This window comes from Gallus gallus, chromosome Z, assembly GCF_016699485.2.
Source record: "Gallus gallus isolate bGalGal1 chromosome Z, bGalGal1.mat.broiler.GRCg7b, whole genome shotgun sequence".
In the NCBI taxonomy this organism is placed as follows: domain Eukaryota; kingdom Metazoa; phylum Chordata; class Aves; order Galliformes; family Phasianidae; genus Gallus; species Gallus gallus.
Window position 1 is genome coordinate 84,943,559 of NC_052572.1, and position 21,771 is coordinate 84,965,329.

Here is a 21,771-nt window from a genome sequence, read left to right on the forward strand (position 1 = left end):
TTTGTGAAACAGAGTCATCCAAATCTCTGGAAGGTGTATTTTATGCTCTGTATTCATTATGCTTTTTACATCTGTCCTTTTCCCCGGTTTCTGTTTTGTCACAAGGAAGCATCCAGGAGCAACACAGATTGTTAGATTTTTCCTTAATTTGTTTTTTCAAGCAAAGCTAAACATTTCTGTTACATAACTTTCTAGTATACATGTGTGTTTACTACAACTTCTCATCATTACATCAATTTTATTAACTATTTTAAGGGAGTAAAAAATGCTAACTTGTGCAGAAAGTTACTTGTCCGTTCCTAACAGAAATGATTCTTCCTGTCCCTCCAAAAAGACTGAAAAGTAAGCTACATATATATATAGATAGATAGATATAGATATAGATACGTATGTATGTAGGGCCTCACTTTCTGTGGTGTGTAGTTTTTTGTAGGAGGACAGGGGCCAGACCATCGTATTGAACTAGGCATCATTTTCAGTGTCTTTATATTCCTACATTCCATGACCTACCTCTCTCTATTTATCTCCTGTATGATGCTTGATTTATTTTTAGTAGGATACTGCAAACCTAGATATGTAGATTCTTTCACGTCTGAATTTTGAAGTATCAAGCATCAGACAAGAAGTTAGAAATGTCCAGGCTTACTGATTAGAGACAGGAGAAAAACTTATAGTTAATTTGAACTACACTTGCCTAATAGGAATTCCTTCAGCTTGCAGGATTTGTGTAGTACCATGAGTGCTTCCTATTCCTCTGTCTCCAAAATGCAGCTGTACTAGTGATACTTACCCGCATGATGAAGATTTGGTTTACCTGCTACAGGGTTGAACTTAAATTGTGGTTCACTTCTGTCCCAAACCAATTCAAATGCAATATCTTGAGTTTTATTTTACTAGTGTGAGTTCGTAGTTGAGGCCTTCTCCTTTTTCTGATGGGATTTTTTACATCTCTAAGGAAACCTTCCTACCTTTTGGTTTCCCAGTCTTTATTCCTCTTCTTACACATATGGATGAGCTACAGAAAAAGTAGCTGAGGTTATTTCTTTTTGTTTTTTTTATTTTTATTTTTTAATTTCAGGCCATTTCTTGTCTTCCAAAGGTACAGAGAAATGGAGAAGTGACTTCATGTGTATTAATAGGTATTTGTCCAGTGTGGTCGTTTCTCTGCTGGTACTTGCATTCAAACAGTAACATGGCTTGGTTTTACGTTATTAACTTGAAAGCATTTTTCTGGTATGATTTCTTTGTGTTTGCATAACAACGGTATAGTGACAGTGAAAAGAAAGTTTTAAGTGGGCGAGTCTCGTTAGGAGATGAGTAGTTGTGCTGAATGACATCTTCACAAAAATACTTAGTGCCTTTTCAGTTATTATTAAGATGTGGATGTTTGCCAGATGTTGCTCAATGATAATCTTTCGCAGGCATCCCACTCATTCCCTGGCTTCCCTGCATGTGGGACTAATCTGAGCCGCGTATAAAAATGTCTCCTTTTTTTATGTGGCATCCCTTACACAGAAGAACCTCTCCTACTTCTATCCACTTCAGCAAGCGGCGTTTGATGCCCCTTGAAATTTCACTTGTCAGGTTAAAAACATCAGCCAAAATAGCATAGGCCCTGAGGACTCTGAGGTTTCCTGTGATGAGCTGGGAGGCCAATACCACTATCTCACTGCAGAAATGACCTTTATTTGCAGAAACTGTGTAGTCTGAGTGAGACAGCATGGCAGTTGACATGCAGTTGTTGTGGCCATAGGATATTGAAGGCCTGTCAGCGTGTGATGGACGATGTATGAAAGCCCAGGTCATGCACTTCTCTGAAGGTGACTCAAGGCATGCGAAGGCCAACTGGCTGGCCAGATGAAGAGTGCTGTGATGATGCTTGAATTACCCATTTATCGACTGCAATTCACAAGAATCGACTGCTATATGCAAGTAAAGGAGCAAGTTAATGACAGGAACTAGAAAGGATTATAAAAGAAAACTACAGAGTGCCAGAATTTACTCAGTCTTACTGTTTTCCTCTTGTAAGCACTGATACCTGTGCATGCGGGATGCCTGTATTTCTCAGCATGAAAGAAGAGAGAGAGACAACGCTGAAGTGTATCTTAAATCAGGGAGGGGAAAAGAAAACAAGCTATTAATACTGGCAGTGCTCTTACTATGTTTCTGACTATTTTGTATAATAGGCTTTGTACCCAGTTCTGCCAAAATTTCCCCGTACTCCAGGTTTGGATAATGTTCCCAAATTGTATAATTACTGAAAAAAAGTTTTGCAGATTGCTAGGTTATTTAGAATCTAAGGATTCATGATGTTGCATCTGCTTTTGAAAGCTCCACTAACTGAACAGTAAAAGGATACGGATACGCTCTTGTTTATTTGTTGTGGCGTGTTTATTTTGATTCTTGTGTCATAATTGCAGCTTCTTCTATTACTGTCTTCCTGGGAAATCAAAGCATAAGGAGACGTGAAAGTCCCTATGGCTTCTAGCCAGCTCTCTGGTCTGATTAAGAAATCCTGACTATAGAAATCCAGTGATTTGAGCTTAGCTCTGTCGACTGCCTTGGTCACATCCCCTTGTGACAGGGTTACAGATCACCTTCAAGTAGTTCTCAGATCTGTAAGACTTATCCATTGTTGTCCTCCCCACCTCCGTTGTGTTAATTATTTCTGGTTAATGTGGCATCTTTGGATATTTAGTTCTTATCTGGCCATTTGCTACTACTGCTTATTTAGGGCGTAGAAAGTGTCTAGCCAACTAGACGCATGGAGAGCTCGCTTGCTTTCTGAAGTGCTATGCTCAGCCCAATTCTTTACAATGAGACACCGAGTTTCAAGCAGTAAATCCATTAAATTTTGGTCTTTGGCAGCAAGCAAGTAACGCTAGACGAGTCTTACTCCCTCTCAACTATCTGAGATATTTTGAATCACTTTTCAAAACCTTTAGATGAAAACACTAGCAGTCTGAGTAGTCATTGTGGTTTCCTTATGGGGAAATTATGGTAGAAATTACAACTGTTCTGCATGCAGGAGGAAAGGTGTTCCTGTATTAAGAAAATACATTTTTTATATATGTTGGAACCGAACAGCTGAGCCCTATAGATGCGTATAGATTATTCTTGCTGCTTTTACCTCCCTATTTACACATGCTTTTATAATGCAAATATGTGAAGCTACAATAAGGCTACTACTGGGTATTTCCAGATATTTTGACATGTATAAAATTCATACTGTCATACAGTCAATCTTTTTTATTAAAAAAAAAAAAAAAAAAAGTGAATTTGGGAATTGCTAACTTTTCCTAAGAATCTAAAAAATCATTAGATACTTCAAGCTGACGTTCCAGATAATAGAGGGAAATATTTGTAATGAAGTTCCAGAAACATTTTTTCACTTATTCACTCAAAGGATCACATACTGTTCATTCTGGCTAATACGTGATCCAGCCCGCAGGTGTTTTGAATTTGAGAACTCACTGTTGCCAAAGAGCACCAAAATTTAACGTTTAGAATACTACATTGCCATGGTAATTTCTTGGTTAGAAGACTGCCAAGGAACAAAAATGAAACCAATGCTTTTGGTGTGCCCTTTCCTAGGAAAATAAAGCTCTATGAAAACTGAAACGTTAAAGCATTACTTAGTTCCATGTTTTTCTTCTAGGTGCTGGAGAGATGTTGAACACTGAACTTAAATACATGTGGGTTTTTTTGATGTTTTTTTTTTTTTTAAGCTGGATTTCTTCTTGGGACTTTTGTTCATACATAACTTAAGCAACATACATTGTTGTTGCTTTGTGTTTTTGGTTGTGTTTCTAATGGATTGGTTGTGTTTCTAATGGATTTTTTTCTTTTGTACACATAAGCAAGTCTACTTAAACTTCTGGGGTTTCAGTCTTAATGCAGTACAGTCAGGAAGCTCTTGTATTCCTTTGAACATATCAGATGATTTCTTTTTTTTTTTTCCTTTTTTCTTGAGTCATTCTGGTGTTAATGGAGCAAAACCCGATTTCAGTCTGCTATGATTCCTTTGTAATTAGAGGTCTCAACCAGGACTGAGGTACAGCTTGTACCTATTTCATTTATGACAGTTCATTCAGTAGACAATTTTTTGTAGGTATATAATAGCCTTTCTGAGACAGAGTTTACTAGGTAGATTATTGAATTTTTGTTGTCGCCATTCCACTCTCAGATATGGTTTTGTGAGAGAGCCTGTTAGCCTTGCAAGCACATGAAGATTCTCAAGTATGGGAGCAAACTCAGAAATATCCTCCTTTTTTCATGCATCAGGTGATGTCAGAGGACTTTTGGCTTCTACCCGGAGAGCATTTCCAGCACACGTATCTGGTTTTGCTGAAACAGTTATTAGGAGAAGACACAGTAGACCTTGTATTCCAAAATGAATTCAGATGTTTATATGTAGAATTACAGGACGTTGCATTGGAATAATATCTTCGAACTATAAATGAAAATTTCTATAAATGAAAAATATCAAAGTCATATAAATGATCTTGATACAGAAGAGACGTCGCTGTATTAGGAGAGAGGAGGAAGGTCTTGGTTCAACGTTTTTGTGTTTGTATAATACCACGGGTGTTCATTAATCAGAATAGAATATTATTCAGACAGTTCAGAGGAAAAAAACATGTTCATCAGTTTATTGGCTGTTAAGCATTTTGGATAGCTGGAGCCAACTGCAAAGTATTAACTTTGAGTTCTAGATCTTCTGCACATTTCTACTAGTATTTTATTATTTTTCAATAGTTCATGCTAAAGAAGGCTTGGGCATAAAAATATTATTGCTTATTTTTTCTCTTAATCCGCTGATTTGGTTTTTTTTTTTTAAGAATGTTGTGGATTTAGTTGGTTTTTGTTGTTGTGTGTAGTTTGGAACAGACACATAACTTTCTCAATACATCCACAAACCTTTAGTCACACTCTGATGTTTTCCTAATTGATGGAAAACTTGCTTCATTTGGAGGCATGTTGCCTGTCGAGGCCTCAAAACAAGTTTTGGAAGTGACCAAGTATGACATTTTATTCTAATGCAGAGTTTCTTTGAGAACTTTGCTGTTGTTGTCTTAGAAATGTGAATGCAAGTATCTTTGACTAATCGTGTAAATTTGAATGTGAAATGTGCCTGTACTGTCATTTCGTCTGCATTGCTTGACGGTGAGTTTGTTGCCATCATGGATCTCAAGGACCTTTCCATAGTTATTTAGGTTTTTGGAAACTACAACAAACTTTTATTACTACTATTATTAATAATACTTAAGAATTGCCTCATTTTCTCCTCAGGAAACATGACAATTTTCTTAAAAAATTTTTTTCACAGCAGTTAATTGTGTGGAAGACTCTTAAATAACATCCTTAAAATAACAAAAGTCATGGTTTGTATTGTATTATATGCAATAACTCTATCCCATTAATTTAAAAGGGATAATGTGTGTGATCGAAAGCTCCTGCCAGTACATCCAGCACTGATTCAGGCACAGATACATTCCTTCTGAGACTTTTCTAAGTTGTAAATAAAGTGATTTGTAACAGTGGTTCAAATACCATTATGCAAACAAAATTATTTTCCTGCTAAAAATACTAGAAGTATTAGTTTCTTGTGGACCCACTTCTTGCATTTGTCCTGGTCTCCCTTCATGGCATCACTTTCATTGTATAAATTGCTTATACAAATTATAATATATATATATATATACTAATATGTACTTTAAAATATACTTATAAATTGTTGTCAGCAAGCTTGCTGAGGGTGCACTCAATCCCACTGGCTGTCATTGGTAAACATGTTGAAGAGCACTGGTCCCAAGATGGATACCACTTGTCATCAGCCTCCACCTGCCCATAGATCCACTGACCACAGATCTCTGGATATGACCATCCAGCCAATTCCATCTCTGTCAAGTAGTCCATCTGCTAAATCTCTCTCCAATGTAGAGACAAAGATACGTGTGGGACCATATCAAAAGCTTTGTATAAGTCAAGGTAGATGACATCCATTACTTTCTCTTTGTCTACCAATGCTGTTGCTCCACTGTAGAAACCCACCAGATTGGTCAGGCAGAATCTGCCCTTAGTGTAGCTGTACTGGCTGTCTTGAATCACCTCCCTGCCTTCCACGTGCCTTAACATAGCCTCCACAAGAATCCATGCTCTTCCCAGCAACTGTTGTTACAATTAGCAAGTACTGGGAGCTCCTGCCTGCGTGGCCAGTATCCCTTTAATATATGTTATACTGAAAAGAACAATTCCTGTTGTAATCCACCACGGTAAATTGCTCTAATTTGGCAAAGGTAAGATGATAGGAGAGGATTTTGAGTGGTGAGTCACTGGCACAGGCTGCCCAGAGCTGTGGGTGCACCATACCTAGAGGTGTTGAAGGACAGGTTGGATGGGCCCTGGGCAGCCTGATATGGTGGGTGACAACCCTGCATGGCAGGGGGAGTTGGAACTGAATGTCTTCAACATCCCTTCCAGCTCAAGACATTTTATGATTCTAGGATTACAAAGGTCTTGCCAGGCTAGTAATTTTCCGATGATCCTGTTTCCCGTACTCTCTTTAAACAGAAAAACTGCTTTCTGCATATGGCAAGAAAAGGCTTATATGAACCTGATGGGTGTACAAGGGCTGCTCTAAAAGCAATGCCTTCGTTATGTGTGTCATTGTACTCCTTGTGTCTGTTGTAGTTTCCACGGAAATAAATAGGAGGCATTACTTTCAGAGCAACCAATGTACATTGTGTTCTGGGGAACACTTGCTTTATATTGCAAACTCTTGGGGCAGTGGAAGTCTATTCTGTGAAGTAGCTACATGCACAGTATTTTTTTGCATTTCATCTTTGTTTAGGATTTATAGTAATAGAAGTACCCCTTATGGTATCTGAGAAAGGCATAGTGTAGAATGGATGTAGTTTTTGGTGCAGTTCCTAAGCTAAGGTTTTTACTTCTGAAATATTCTTGTTTTCTTTTATGCTCTAGTCTGTTTTACTGTATTGGCTTGTTTTTGAAAGTGAATTAATTTCCACTATTATTCCTTCTAGATTTAAAAATTTACAAATTATCCATAATACGATTGTGGAATATTTCTTGGTAACTGTGACCAGTTCTTCTTACTATTTAATAGTTAGAGTGCAGTTGCCTCTTAGATAATGTTTTTTCTGCAAAACAAAGTGTCTTCCAAAACAAAAAGCATCCCATGTACTTTATTGCAAAGAATCCTTGAAGTGGTTACCTCCACTTACAACAGCATGCTCCCTGAATTTCTAGGAATCCTGGAATGTATTTCTATTGATAGGTCTGCTTTGAGATTTGCCTGAGGCTATAATTATTCTTTTGAGTTTACTGTCGCCTTTAAGTATATTACAAATTCTTGTCTTGGTGCCCTAAAGCATAAGTCTGACCCCGTCTGACAGCTTAGCCTTTGCAAGTTCCAGTGCAAAGACTCATCGTTTATTACTTATTTACGGAAAAAATATTTTATTTTTTATGAGTAAATGCTTATTATAATTTTTTTAAAAGCCACCACAGCTTTTTTTTGTTGTTGTTGTTTGTTTGTTTACTTGTTTCTGTTTCAGGAGCAAAGGGGGTTCTTGCTTGACTTCTTGCCTTCTTTTTCATTGTTTAGTTTGCCTGCCTCACTTTTTGGTGCAAGAAGCTGATGGTTCAGTGAGTCCTAGTGGCCACAGTGGTGGTCTGAGACCCATTGTTACAGGCACACTGTATATCTGAAGCAAAGCCTTTTTGATTTCTCTTCCAAATAACTGACTGCTTTCTTGAGAACTTCATGAGTACTTCCAAGAACAGAGTTGATGCATACTGTCCCGTGTGAAAGAAGTGACTGTGGATTACATAAATTGATGTGCCTAGCCTGCCAAGGAGTGAATACCTTCCCTCATTCCTGCTGTCATATGTTTACAGAGATTTTATTGGCTGGCAGCTGGAGAGGCAGGGTCTTGGCTCATCTATGTCCCAGAAACATGCTGTGTTTGCATTAATATTTCTATAAAAATACATTACAAAACATTTTGGAGAAAGTTAAATATACTTAGTATTTGGATATGCAGTAACTACCATGTTAAGTCACTGTATGAATTCTTCGAATTCGAATGAGTTTGTAGCTTGGAGATACTTTCAGTGGTTATTTAAGAAGCAAACAAAAGAACAACCACCCTCCTTCTGAAATGGTGTACCCAGTTTACCAGCTAATTCGGTAATCCTACTGTCGATGCCACTGTCTTGTGGGGGACCACACAGTAGGCTTTGCATGAGTGAAGGTAGATGGCATCAGTTATCTTGCCTTGTCCTCCAGTGCTGTCAGTGTTCTAGGAGACCACAAGTTTGGCCCGATTTGCCCTTTTTGAGGCTATCTTGCCTGTCACCTAACAGCATACTTTCCCTTTTCTCTCTGTGCAGTTTCAAATAACTACCACTGAACAGTTCCCCTCCTACTGTTAGCAGCAGTGCTGCTTTTTTTCCTTAAGGGTGACAAGAGCATGGACCTGTAGTTTAGTGGTCCTGTCCCTAGAAATTGTTGCAGCAGGATCACTGTTAAGCGCAACCTGAGGCTTAAATGCTTACTTATATAAGTAACCTAGCTACAAATGTAATAAGGAGTGTGCAAAATATGTCATTTTTGTAAACAAGTAATGACTTACTGCCTTTCTGGTCTCAGGCTTTCCATCATACTGTAATCTGAAATGTTCCTTGACGAGCTTCGAGGATTTTTCTTGTAGTTGTTTTGTTTTGTGGTTGAGCTTGATTGTGGTTTCTAATGCTAATATTCCCTGGGAGAACTGGTTGGATGGTAACTGTTAGAGATTTGGGCAAGATACACATTTTCATGTTGTCACTAAGAAATTGTTAGCCAATATAGAAATTTGAGATCAAGGACTTACTTGAGAAAGAGATGCCAGCTCCTTTTGAACCTTATCTGCATTGCATGAACTTAAGATAAATTTGACTTTTTGTCAGGAACAATTATGTTTTTTGTTTAAATATTCTGTATTTTGTAAATTTACATATGAAATCTTAACATTTGATGTGTTTGAATCAACAACATTTGAGTGTTAAATTAGCAATACTGTAAGTAGTTATTGAATCTCTCTTTCCGAACTGTGCTTTGTTGTGAAGACGGTGTTCTGTCCTAAGGTTTCCCATGATGGAATTTTAAACCAAAAGATTCCAAAGATTTTTCTGTTAGTACCACCATTTTACTAACAACTGTTATTATTTTCCCCTCATTTGGGGAGAGAAGTAAGACCAGAACATTACTGTCAAGTTTTCTTTAATATTAAAATACATCTTGGGAGGTTCCCAGAGGGAACTGGGTAGAGTAGGAAGTTGAAATTGAGTGTAGCACATTGAATATCTGTACAGAGATTTTGAATATCCATTTGTATATCTCCGTATGTGCTCATATTTAACAAAAATCAGATAATATGAAAAGATTGGCATATCTTAAGTTTTTTTTAATAATAATTAGTGTTTAGTTTAAGAATCTTTCCTTAGGTCTTTTAAAATGTTTCACAATGAAAATAAGATGCACTCAGTTTTCAAGAATGGCTTTCGTTGATTTCTAAAATGTAAGTTAGCATAACAAATTTATTTCATATGGAAATTCATCAAGACAGACGAGCTTCATATTGTCTTCCTTCTTTCTGGCAGGTTGTGAAGATGAGGAAAGATGTGAAGAAAGCCAGAGTCCTGACCATCCGCAGGCTGACCAGACACATTGGGAAACTGAAGTTGAAAAAGTCAGTCTTAAATACCAGTGTTCATGTTTGTGTTTTAATAAATGAGATAGCAACTGGATTATCTTCCTGCTAACAGGGACAAGTGGTAAACATATTGCATGGAAAACTTAAGGCACACTGATATATATATATTCTGTTAGTCACATTTGTATTGTAGGTAGACTCAAAATACTAACTGAAGAGTAGTTTCATGAAGTAGAATTGAGCTAACATGTTTAAAAAGGATGTAGTGTTTGGAAGCTAATCACCACAAAGGACCTTTTACAGCACTTCCAAAACCATCAGACTTGATCTTTTAGGCTCTTCTGCTCTTGATCATAAGTTGTCCATTACTTTCTCACTGCAGTTCTCTGCAAAGTTGTATAACAAAAAAATATTATTTAGTATGCATGTTTATACAAATTATGCTTGTTTTTAAATAATTAGGGTTAATATTATTAAAGCAACATTTTCAAGATCATATTATTAAAGATAATGTGGCCAGAGGTGACTTGTGTTATCTCACTGGAGATAAAAAAGGATAAGCCCGTTACAGTGATTGAAGTGTAAATTGAATGTACTATTCTTCCATAAGCTTAGCAAATCATATGGGCCTAGTGAACATCTATATTTCAGTGTTGCAGGTCTTAGAATGTAGTTGTATTTGAAATAGCAATGTCTTCTATGTGTAGTTGGTAGGAATTGTAGTCATTCTCTTCTAATCAAGTAATGCTTGTCCTTTTAATTATTTTTGCTAAATCTTCAGTGTTTTTTTTTTTCTCCTGTTCAAAACAGGAGAAACATTGTACTACTGAACAACTCTTCACCAACATGTTCACTTTAACAAGGGGATGTGATTGTGCTCATTCTTACCATTGTTTGAAACTTAGTATCACCATGCTGTAAAAAGAAAGTGAACAAAACTCAGATTTTTTTAATAAAAACTTCATTTACAGGGGTTCAGAAGACTTGAAGTTAAAGAACCAAAAACGAGTTGAGAGATTAATAGAAGAAATCCATGCTATGAAGGTATTACCATATTTATATATTTACATGTTAAATATACTTGAGTTTAGCAATAAAAACTTTTGTTTCTTAGGACTGCATTACTGAAGCCTATCTGAAATATTTTCAATGTCAGCTTGGCTATTACTGTAACACATCTGGAAATTCGAGAGCATTTCCATATTTCCATCTTTGTTTGCTGCATCTGTCAAGGTGTTAAACAGTTTGAGTCTCCAGCTTGCCAAACAAACTTGAATTCATCTGGACTAAATGGTGCTTGAAGTTTGTATTTTCACAGTTGAAGTGCAGGAATTAATTTTTTTGTGCCAATTAAGAGGGTAAGAAGTGTTTCGTATAACTGGTTATGGTATTGTCAATATCAGTTCCCATAGCTGTAAGTGACATACTACTGGAATATTGTGTTCAGCTTTAAAGTTCTGTTTAGTTTCTGCAATCTTATCTTCAATAGACAGGTAGGACGTGATTCAGTTTTTCCTTTTTTCTTTTCTCCTGCTGTCCATTGGTACAGTTTTTGCATCTTTTGCATTATGATGTATGAGCAAATGCTTCAGAGACTTTATAACTTCATAACGTGCTCTACTTCTTGTGTCTTATTTTTAGCAGATAATGCTTACAATTGTGTGTTTTGAAGTGGGTGTGGACTTAAGATTTCAGCACAAGCAATCTCTATTGCATGAGAGAACTACTTTGACGTTAAATGACTGTTTTGTTTGTTTTTTTTTTTTTCCTTGATAACTGCAGTGGTTGAATGACCTTTACCTATTTATTTATTTATCTATCAACTAGCATGGTCTTCAGAATAAGCTGGTTAATGGAAAGGCTTCATTAATCCATTTCCGTGACCTGCTTTTTCCCAGATTCATCAGACAGAATCCCATGGATTTTTAACATATTATTTGTAAATCAGCAGAGCTTCCACAATTCAGTAAAGGGAAAAAGGAAATGTTCATCAGACAGTTGCAGGGGTTGGAGGGGACCTCAAGAGATCCTTGAGTCCAACCTCCCTGCTAAAGTAGGTTCCCCACAGTAGGTCACTATCACTGTGCTGCTCTGTAAAACAGTAGTCAAGCAACACAAGTGTTGTCCACATGGTGCTTTTACTTCCAGGACTGGCTCATACAGACATCCTACTGTCTGCCAGCACTTAAGACTGTACTGGCCACATACATTCAGGTAGTTTCATAAGTTGATAGAAGCTTTCTTTCAGTCTACTTTTTTCCCTGTACTCCTGCAGTTAACAACAGCAGTTGGACTTGGTTTACCCCACCTAATTCTAGGTAACTTACAAAGTCAGTTAAAATGCCCCCATGCCTTCTGGTTTGTGTATATACTGGGTGCAGAAATGTCTCTGGAAGGAAACAAGTGTGGAATAGATGCTTTCTGACTCTATAGTGTATTTGTTTCTTAAATGAAATAAAAGTGCCTGTTCTTTTTCTTATAAATCACAGTCTGAAAGGCACTAGTTGCTTACATATTTTTTCAGCACTGTTGGATTTTAGACTAAGAGACCTTTACAGAGTTGGCGTAGAAATATTCCTTATTCATCATGGAGGAGAAACAAGACAGCTTTCATGTAAATCATTCAAATTCCTTGACACAGCAGAGTATATACTGGTAAAATATCACTCTCAGAAACCTTTTCTTAAGCTGTTGATCAATGTTATTGAGTTATTAAGCAGCGATTTCATATATAACTCTTTACATAACATGATAATGTATTTTCAGGTTTTTTAGGAAATAATAGAAATGGTTAATAAGGTACATTGATTATTGGTCTACGAAGGTTTAACTTACAGCAGACTTGCATTATCCAAACTAATCCAGAACTTTCAGTGTGTGGATCATAAACATAGGTCGGGGGCGGGGGGGGGGTCCAAATCCTTTTGAAACTTTTGTGTGTGTAGAGTACAGAAACAGGTTATGTTTTGTTACAACCTGCAGAAATAGTCCATATGCTACTACTACTTTGTGTTTTACATAAGAAAAATCTGTCTTCTCTCCTACTGAATGTTTGGGCTTGAGGCTGCAAATCCATAGAAGTTCAGCTGAGAAAAAAAACCACCCACTTCCATTGCAAAAAATAAAAATACAAATAGATTGCTGTGGCCAAAGTGGACAGGAGCCAGAGAGTAGACATTAGGTCAGAATCTGACAGCATTTACAGATAAGAGATTTTTTGATATGGCTGCTTACAACATCTAGAACTTATTTGTTCATTGGACAGTCTTGAAGTGTTTCTCTACATTGATAAAATATATATCCTTGAAAACCCCAAAGAAGGAAAATAGTATAATTGTTCTTCTCAGTTTTTCCCATGCTTGCCAGAGAGCACACTTTTTTCTAAGTATAAATTTTTCTTCCGTCGGTCAAGAGGATATCATAAGGCATAAGAACAGAATTCTATTTCAGAAAATCTTGTTTCAAGCTCTGGGAAGACTGAAATACTGGCACCTTGACAGTGTTGTTTTAATTCATTGACTTAAGATTTTCTTACTTGGGGAGAAAATCTGAGGAGTTGAAATACCAGTGAGGAAGAACTCTTTGCCTTTCTAAGAAATAAGTTTCTGTATTCAACTGCCATTAAACCAAGAAGCCTTTTGCACTGATTCATTTACTGGGGTGAGGTACCTTCTTTCATCTGGGCTGTAAGCAAGAAGTTGCCTGATAGCATATCTATTGTTGGTGATAATCTGCAGCTCATCAGGATGTGTAGGAGAATCATAGGACCACAGAATGGTTTAGATTGGAAGGGACCTTAAGGCACATCCAGACACAAGCCCTGCCATGGGCTGATTGCTACCCAAGATCAGGCTACCCAAAGCTGCATCCAACCTGTCCTTGAACGCTTCCATGGTTGAGGCAAGAGCTGTTGTCCTTTCTGAAAGAGACCAAAATGAACGTTAAGTTACAAGACTTTAAACTACTCTTTCTAGCTTGGACCTGTACTAATTGCCATATGATATTATAAGGAGGATAATATGATTGCTTTCATTTCATAACTGTTGCCTTATTACTGACTCCTTAGAATGCTTTCTTTTATATTCAAGTAGACCCCATAAGGACACTGCTGACATAAAATCACTGTATATATACTGTTTCCTATTTGTTAACAGAATTAGATGCTTAGTTTTCAGGTAAATAACTATGTCTGGTTTTGTTTATGCTTTTTTTTTTATCCTGTCTGTTTATGCATGCATAGTATTATATTGAAAACTTATGACATTTTGTTGCTGGGCTATAGTAAAAACAAATCTGTTATTTGAATTTGCTCATAGCATTTATAATATTATTGCTGGAATGGCAGTTTTTGATTATATGTGTTTCCATTGTTAGACTTGCAGATTAAAAAGAACTTCATAGACAGATACAATTGATAATGTTTCAAGCAAAACAAGCAGAAACAAGCATTGTGGGAAAGGAGAACAGTTAAACATTCCAGCTACATGGATGCAGGAACTGGGTTAATTGCTTGCAGTAGTTCTCAAAGCTATAGGAATAGAACACTGTTTTTTGAGTTCTTCAGGATTTGTTTTGCCAAAACTGTGTACATTATTTATTTAACCATTCATGAAGAGCGGAAAGAAAAAAAGATCATTCTTTTTTTCTACTGTGGTTTTATTGTTTTGAAACAGTGAATTGTATTGCATGTACAGTAATTGTTTCTAATTGTTTCTCAGGTGTGATGATTCTTCCAAAGTAGATTAATTATCCATTGTGGAGTTGTTCTTACCATATTTATGAAGCTACGTTATCTTTTAAAGTTCCTTTATACAAATATGGCTGATTGTCTAGTAAATTCTTAGTAGTGGGTAACTTACCTTGAATTGTCTAAACTTATTTTCTAAAACTAGAAGACAGCATGAATAAACAGCGTGCTTATAACTGAGCCCAAACACACACACACAGACAAAATCCATCAAAGGTGGAGGAAGTAAGGACAGACTGCTTGGGAGGATTCTTGGGACATCAAGCTCTTCTCGGTGTGTAATGAAGAAAGGAGGAGTAATGACCTAAAAGTTGAACGTAGGAAGCTGTATACAAACGTGCAGAAGAACTTCTTTTCAGTAAGGGTGACAGAGCACTGGAGCAGGTTGCCTAGGGAGGTTGTAGAGTCTCCTTCTACGGAGATATTCAAGACCCATCTGGATGCCTTCTTGTGCAACCTACTTTGGTTAACTGCTTTAGCAGGGGGTTGGACTTGATCTCTTGAGGTCCCTTCCAACCCTTGCAATTCTGTGATTCTGTGAAGAGTTTTAACAGTGAAAGGAAGACTGGGGAAAAAATGTGAGCCTACTGCTGAATGGACAGAGGATTTCTGATGAAGGATATTAAAAAGACCAAGATAATCAATGCATTCTTCCTTCCTGCACTTAAATGGTAGGGCCAACCTTCAGGAACCTTGGGTCCCTGAAACCAGTGGGAAAGTACATACCAAGGAAGATTTACCCTTGGTGGAGTAGGGTCAAGTTAGGGAACATTTAAACAAAGTGGACAAATGCAAGTCCTTGTGATCTGATGAAATGCACCCATGGTTGAAGAGTAACCTGACATTGTGATTTATGCCAGTGATCTTTGGAAGATCTGGGCCACTGGGGAAAGATTCCTGAGAACTGAAAGTAAATGTCACTTTTAGCTTCAGGATGAACAAGGAAAAATCAGGGATACTACAGGCCAGGTGATGTCTCCTTGACTGCTACTGTAGAAGCAAATAGTGCTGAAAACTATTTACAAGAAAATGAAGGGCAAGCAGCTTATTTGGAGTAGTCAGCACGGATCTGTGAATGGGAAGTCATGTTTGGCTGAACCCCTGGCCTTCTACAATGAGCTGACTAGCACGGTAGGCAAGAGGAACAGCAGTTGTTTTTTTTCCCTCTACTTCAGTAAAATTTTTGACACTGTATGTCATAACATTCTCATTGACAAATGGCAGCAACATGGGTGATAGACCCTGAGGTGGATAAAAACTAGCTGGGATGCAGAACAAAAAAGGGTTCTGTAGTACTGTGAAGCCTACTCAATGATAGGCTAGTAACTGGTAGTGTGCCCAAGTGCTGAATAGGCAGTAGAAGTCCGATCTCTAACTGAACCAGAGTTTGACAATTTCCATTCTAACATCTACAGCTCTGTGGTTCTGTTGAGAGGGATGAATTGGGCAACTGGACAAGAAGAGTGGGTGAAGAAACATAGAATGGTAGAATATCCTGATTTGGTAGGGACCTACAAGGATCAACAAGCCCAACTCCTGGCTGCACACAGAACCATCCAAAATTCAAGCTGTACATCTGAGATCATTGTCCAAACACTCCTTGCACTCTGGCATCTTGGGACCATGACTGCTGCCTGGGGGAGCCTGTTCTATGCCTAACCACACTCTGATGAAAAAACTTTTCCTAACACCAATCCAGCCCTCCCCTGACACAGGTCCATCCCACTACTTCTCTGGGCAACCTGTTCCAGTGCCTCACCACCTTCTGAGTAAATAATTTCTTTCTAATATTCTTCCTAAATTTCACTTTCACTTTCTTCTAATCACCAAGTTCCATGGAATTCCTCCTCTCCAATATTAGTCAGGGAATAATTCCTTAGTAATTTATGACATTCAGAAGTGCTACAACTTTCTTACCCACCGTTTCACAGCTGCTGTGACAGCATCATTGCTAGGAAAATGCTGTCCACACAGTCCATTTTTCATCGGCCTGAACTGATGGAATTCAGAAGACACCAAATCCAAACTATATAGTGGGCATGGTAAGCCAGTCCAGACTGGCAATGTACTCCGTGGTCATCAAAGTGGTATGAGACCTGGCATTTTCATGTTGCAAGAGAAAGTTAGTCTTCTCCAGCCTGATTCTGGAAGCTTGAGCCTGCAGCTTAATCAGCGTCAAGACGTAGTGGTCTGTGTTGGTGGTTTGTCCACGCTGCAGGAAATACACAAGAATCACCCCTTTCCTATCACAAAGGACAGTGCATGTCCACTTTACCCTCTGAGGTCTGAACTTTAATGGTAAATTCATGTCACTGCTTCATAGACTGCTGTTTTGACTCTGGCTTGTGGTGGCACCACATCTCGTACTCGGTAATGATGTAATACAGGAAACTGTCACTTTCAGCCCTGTATTGGTTCAGTAGGTCCTGACAAACTTTCAAATGCTGTTCTTTCTGTTCGTGGTTGAGCATTCTACCAGGTGAAAACCTTGTGATATTTTAGCATTGCCACCATTGTTTCCAATGAATTGTAGCCAATCTTTAGCTCCATATACAGATCCCTGCTTGCAATCTGCCAATTTGTGCAGACACTCTTCATTCCATGGTATGACAGCAAGAATGACCATCTGGAACATGGCTTGCTGTTCACATCCTTGTTGCCGCTGCTGAAATGTACCACCCACCATCTCAGCCTGCCAACATCCACTGTTTGGTCTCCATAAACATTCAGCAAGTGTTTACGAATATCAATTGGTGCATTTTTTCCACAAGGAGGAGTTCATTTCCACACCTTTGCTTCATCTGTTCTTCCTTGCCAGATGCCATTCTGTCAGACTGCCCCTCTGCTGCCATCTGTCACACGGCAACTACATGTAATTAAATATTGGTGGAAAGGTTCATCCTCTACTGCCATACCACCAACATCCACCTCTGATGCCAGGGGCCAACATCATACAAAAGGAGGCATCAATTCCATCCCATTTTTAATCTTTATAGTGCTTCATGTTTTCACTTGTACATTGCTTCCAATCACGTTGATGCCAAAATGAGTAATCTCACGTTTAACAGAACTGCTAGTCAGTCTATAAATATCTGTTCTTTCCCTTTTCTCAGGAGGTCAAGATATTTTAACTAAGCAAACTTAACAATCTTTACATTGGAAAGCTGGTGGTTTTTTTGTCCTTGCTGTTTTTTCCTGGATTGCAAGAGCAAAATAATATGTTGAGTTATTAAAAAGAAAACCGGGAGGAAAACGTGGGGAAGAAGCTTGTACTGTACAATTTCAAGTTGGGATGCAAAAACCACTGACAGCCTTTCCTACTTTTACATTTCATTATGATAACAGAAATAATCATGTCTTTAACATCAAATACCGCTTCAGATTGTACTTCTAAAATATAAAGACAGTAAATATAACACTGGCTTCATTTTAAGCCTCCATCATTGACAGAATACTTACATAGAAGCAGTTATCATGCGCTCCTTGTTCACGTTAGATTCTTAGTTACAAAGTGAAAACAGATTACAAAGACAGCATTTTGTTGGATTTGAGACAACTTGAGGAAAATATTAAAGCAGGTTCTAAACAAAGGCTGTCAACTATCTTAAAAATATGGCTTGCAGATGAAGCTTTTTCCTATTGAGTCTTGCATAAGAATTTTACTATTTTGTTGTTGGGATTTTTTTATTCTTTATTTTTTTTGTAAGGATGCAAAAGAAGCTATTTTCACTTTTTTAGCAATATGGCTCGCAGATGAGACTGTCTCCTTTCTGAGTCCTGCATAAGTCTTTTTATTGCTTGCTTTAATAAAGATGCAACCTTTGCAGTAGTACTAAAAACAAATTAATGAAACCCATACGCCTTGATTTATTTGAAAATTGAGCAGTGACAGCAAACCAAAACACTTCTTGTTACCATTATTCAAAATAACCAGAGAAGTATCAGCATGTTCTTGTGCTTATTTTGAAAACATGTATCTACACTCCAAATATGTACTTCTTCTGTTGTTAATTTTTTCCATAATTCATGTAGGTTTGAGGTAGGAAAGAGTATGTCTTTAAGCACTGTATAAGTTTGCTTTGTAGTTTGGCCATCTCATGCTGTGGTGTAAGTATTTCTATGGCAGTTCCAGTCAGTCTCTTGCTGTATACCACCCTGTCTTTGTATTTTAGTGTTTTCCTAGAGCAGGAAACAGTGAGTCTATTTAGTCATTGTGGTGGATCTGTACTAAGCTCAGTCCTGCACTAGTCTCAGCCCCCTTAATCAGCTGAACTTAATCTGGAACTCTGTCTTCTGAAGAAATTCTGACACAGAAATTACATCTCTTATTCTTCACAGCTGTAAAAGAAATTCTTCTTAAATAACATAGTAAAGGTTTTATTCTTATTTCCTCTAGAGGGAAATTTCTTATTCCCAACGAGGGCAACAGGAGGCCTACTGTAAATCTCTTTATAGTCACACAGAAACTAATTAATTCAGAACGGTGACTGCAGCTGCTATGAATTTTTTTATTCTAATTGATTGCTTTTGTGTGTAATTTCCCCCATGGTTGCCTCCTGCTTACAAAGAATATGTATAAAGTCTGTTCTAGGAATGTAATACTAATGTAAACATGACTTCAGTGCTGGACAGTCTCATTGGCACTTCTCTCAAGGAAAAGATTTAGTGAGCATGTGGGTGAATAGGATAAGGCAGAATAACTGCACATGTAGGAAATGAAAGTAATGCCCTGCAAATGAGTGGGAGTTCTAAGATATCAGTACATGCAGTAAATATTGCCCACTGAATCAATATCTAGTCTTAAGTTTCTGAATAATCTTCGGCCGTCTTTCACCAAAGCCTCTGTTTAAAAGGAAAAAGAAAAGAATTCTTGTTTTCCTAACGAAGAGTTGGACATAATAATGGAGGACAGACATGTATGACTAGCTATCACAGCGTTGGAAAGATAGCAGTGCTGTTCTGTGGGGGTCCACGGGAATGAATATTGCAGAGCTTGATGATCCAGAATTCCAAGATAGTGGAAATAGGAGTATTTAATACTCATTTAATACAATAGTGCTGCAGAACAGTATCACGAAGTGGAACCAATAGGCAGTGAAATGACTAAAGAGATTCTGTAATAATGCATGCAAAACAGTACACATGGTAGTGAATTAATGCTTTGTTTTCCTTGGATCTGAATTGGCTGTTATCAGCGAGAAGGTGGATTTTGGAGTTACCATAGCTGTGTGAAATTGCTGTGTTGTTATTCCATGTCTTCAGGCAGAAGACAGTCTGTTCCTGTTTGAATCTCTTTATTTTCCCACACACTGCGTGAGTCTTCTTACTGTAATTGGAGGGGTTGGGGGGGGGGGAAGTTAAACCAAAAGAAGTATAAACAAAAGTGAGCAGGATGATCAGAGGTGTGACTCAGCGCCTATGTAAGATATAACAAAATTGGGATAGCATTGGGATACAAGGTGAACGGCTGATCTTGGAGGTCTGCTCTATTTATGTACTTGTGCCAGGCTCTCCTTTTGTGCTCTGTATGCTAACGTTTTGATCGGAAGTTTCTGGCAGCCAATTTAGAAATCTGCAGGTACTGAAAATAATCCTGATTTTAATGTTTTGTTGCCAGATCTCTTCTCTCCACCTCTGCCCACGGCATACGTGCAAAAGTATCCACATTTGTCACGTTAATGGAAGACGCTGCAGTGAAGTGAACAGGCCTGATAAGAACATGCAATGCAATTACTGCCTTGCAGTATTATTAGCTTCTTCCTTGATTTCTGAGTTTGAGAGACTATGTGAAATTATTATCTTAGCTTGTTCTGTTATGCTGTGGTGTTTATTTTTTTCTTTTTTCCCTCGTCTCGGGCAAATGAAATAGGAGGTTTACCTTGTGCAGGTTTCGGGATCTTAGGAAAGGTTGAAGGTAATTTATTTTCTTTCTTATACACTTTAAGAAGAGATTGAAGGTGTGTTGCTCTGAGAGGAAGGGAGTGGGAAAAGGAAGTCTTCTCTTGCTCCGTTGTATCTGAACTCATTTTTCTCATGCCCTCTGGAAGCAGATGAAGAAGGGCTGTGTACGTGGTTCTCCTTATTTGTGCTCTTCCATCTCTGCCCACACCTCTTTGGTTTCTTCTGCCTTCATTAATAATTTCCATTCCTATTTAAAAGCAGATTCTAGCACGTAGAGCTTATTACCTGAATGGCATCTATGGGTCTGTCACCATCTTCAGCAGGAACTTTGTAGCATACCCTTTCCCTGGCTGCTTTATGCTCTTGCAGGCAGGCAGAGCAAAGAGGTGCAGCTGAAAGGAAGGCATCTTCCAGCTAGCTGTACGTAGCGTCCCCTTCTGGCAGGCACTGCTGTTTTTCTTCAGTCTTTACAAAAACAGTTCATCTGGCAACAAGGGCTGCTGGCAGCAATTGTGAATACCAGGGATAGTAATTCAAAACTGAAGGTAGTTCCAGCCAACACAAGGCTGCTTGGAAGTCTGTTAACCCTGAAATTGCATGTGGCTGCTATTTTAATGATAGAAAAGCAGCGTGGAACAAATCTCCAGTACAGAGCGAAGTTACAGCTTGTACCAGTACAAGTGAACGCTGACATTCAGAATCAAAAGATGTTAAAGGAAAAAAAAAATATTTAAATAATGATAATTTTGGCATCGTCGTGTTTGCTGTGTTGAATAACGTAGCGAGCTTGTTTTTCCCTTTTTGTATAGCTGTTTTGGATCCTTCTCACTGCAGTTACTTCCATAGTACCTACCACTTCTGAAGCTGTCACAAGATCACAGACTTTCTGATTCTTTTTTGTGCTGTGGTGGAAAGAGTGACTGTTGCTCCCTGAACGTGGCTACTGAATCAAATGGGAACCTCCAAAATCGAACAGTTCATTTCATCCAATTAGCTAAATAAAATGCCGAGTTCACAGTGTTCATCTCTGTAGACTGATGTAATTGCTGGCATTTGACTTGCATACCTCTTGAAATATTAAATTAGTTTATAAACGTGGCAGAAAAGAGCAGCTTATACTTGCCAAGTAAATTTGGGTATTTTACAACAGCTTAAACAAGCTAGCTGTGTTAACTCTTGTTTTGGGGAGTTGGTTTTAAGTTTTCTTTTGTTATTAAACTGTATAGCTAAGTATCTCTCCCTGAAGCTCACAGTTTGCTTTTCAGAGAGCCCACATAAGATAGCAGAATTTAGCATGTCAGAATGTTTACATAGAGGAAATTATTAATTTGGACAGAATTCCATTTACAGTCATAACAAGTTCGGTTTGATGAGGACTTTAATAGCGTTATTTTTCTAGAT

General features: G+C 37.9%; 1 protein-coding gene across 2 annotated transcripts in view; it reads left to right on the forward strand.

Annotated features, from left to right (window-relative positions):
* Window positions 1-21,771, forward strand: part of SRFBP1 (serum response factor binding protein 1) — a 55,817-nt gene that overhangs the window by 9,245 nt on the left and 24,801 nt on the right. For both annotated transcript variants that reach the window (XM_040655836.2, XM_424408.8), the window contains exons 2-3: window positions 9,670-9,758; window positions 10,694-10,766. In XM_040655836.2, the coding sequence (XP_040511770.1) occupies window positions 9,670-9,758; window positions 10,694-10,766 (162 nt within the window). The remainder of the gene's footprint in view (window positions 1-9,669; window positions 9,759-10,693; window positions 10,767-21,771) is intronic.